The sequence below is a fragment of the Octodon degus genome, unplaced genomic scaffold (genome assembly GCF_000260255.1).
Source record: "Octodon degus isolate 3935 unplaced genomic scaffold, OctDeg1.0 scaffold00017, whole genome shotgun sequence".
Classification (NCBI taxonomy): Eukaryota; Metazoa; Chordata; class Mammalia; order Rodentia; family Octodontidae; genus Octodon; species Octodon degus.
This window is the reverse complement of record NW_004524593.1, coordinates 6,729,941-6,730,546: the sequence shown is the minus strand read 5'-3', so window position 1 is coordinate 6,730,546 and position 606 is coordinate 6,729,941. Positions and strand designations below refer to the sequence as shown.

The 606-nt window shown below is 33.7% G+C and overlaps 1 protein-coding gene across 1 annotated transcript in view; it reads right to left on the bottom strand.

Annotated features, from left to right (window-relative positions):
• The window catches only part of Fmn2 (formin 2), a 402,068-nt gene that overhangs the window by 76,164 nt on the left and 325,298 nt on the right, over positions 1-606 (bottom strand). The window contains exon 12 of the mRNA XM_023710382.1: positions 428-479. Coding sequence (XP_023566150.1) covers positions 428-479 — 52 coding nt within the window. The remainder of the gene's footprint in view (positions 1-427; positions 480-606) is intronic.

Below are 606 nucleotides of genomic sequence, written 5' to 3'. Positions count from 1 at the left end.
TTGAACCGTGGTCCCTGTGCTTTGTTTAGCTTAGTTTGTTCTAAGTAGGTGCCTTAGACCACTGAGCCATCTCACCAGCCCCTGAACTTTTGTTTTGAGAATAGACATTCGATAGTTCTCAATCATCAATCCCATTAACCTTTATTCTTGGAACAGATTTCTTCTTGCATTTTCAAGTCCAAAACTTTAAAGAAAATTTGCTATGCTAATAACAATAATTTGGTGCTCCACGGAATTATACATCACTAGATTCATAAAGACAAAATTCAGTTGTTCACTTTGGAATTCAAATACATCACTGTATTGGATTTCTTGTTGTATCATGCTTGAAAATAAAAGGTAAAGTAATAATTTTCCATAATATACTAAGCACTTTACCAGCCTATCTCAAGTAGAAATACTATCTAAAAAGAAAGCAGTTTCTCACCATTTATGGGTCTCCGTGAGTGAAGTTTCCTCTGCCTCCTGGTCAATTTTAGCTGAAAAGGAAGAAAAGGATGTGAGACAGATGAACAGTTATACCCTCAGGCAAAATATGCCTTAAATAAAATGAAATTTATTTTAACTATTAATTATAATATATGCCCACCAGAAATTTATTTTCAG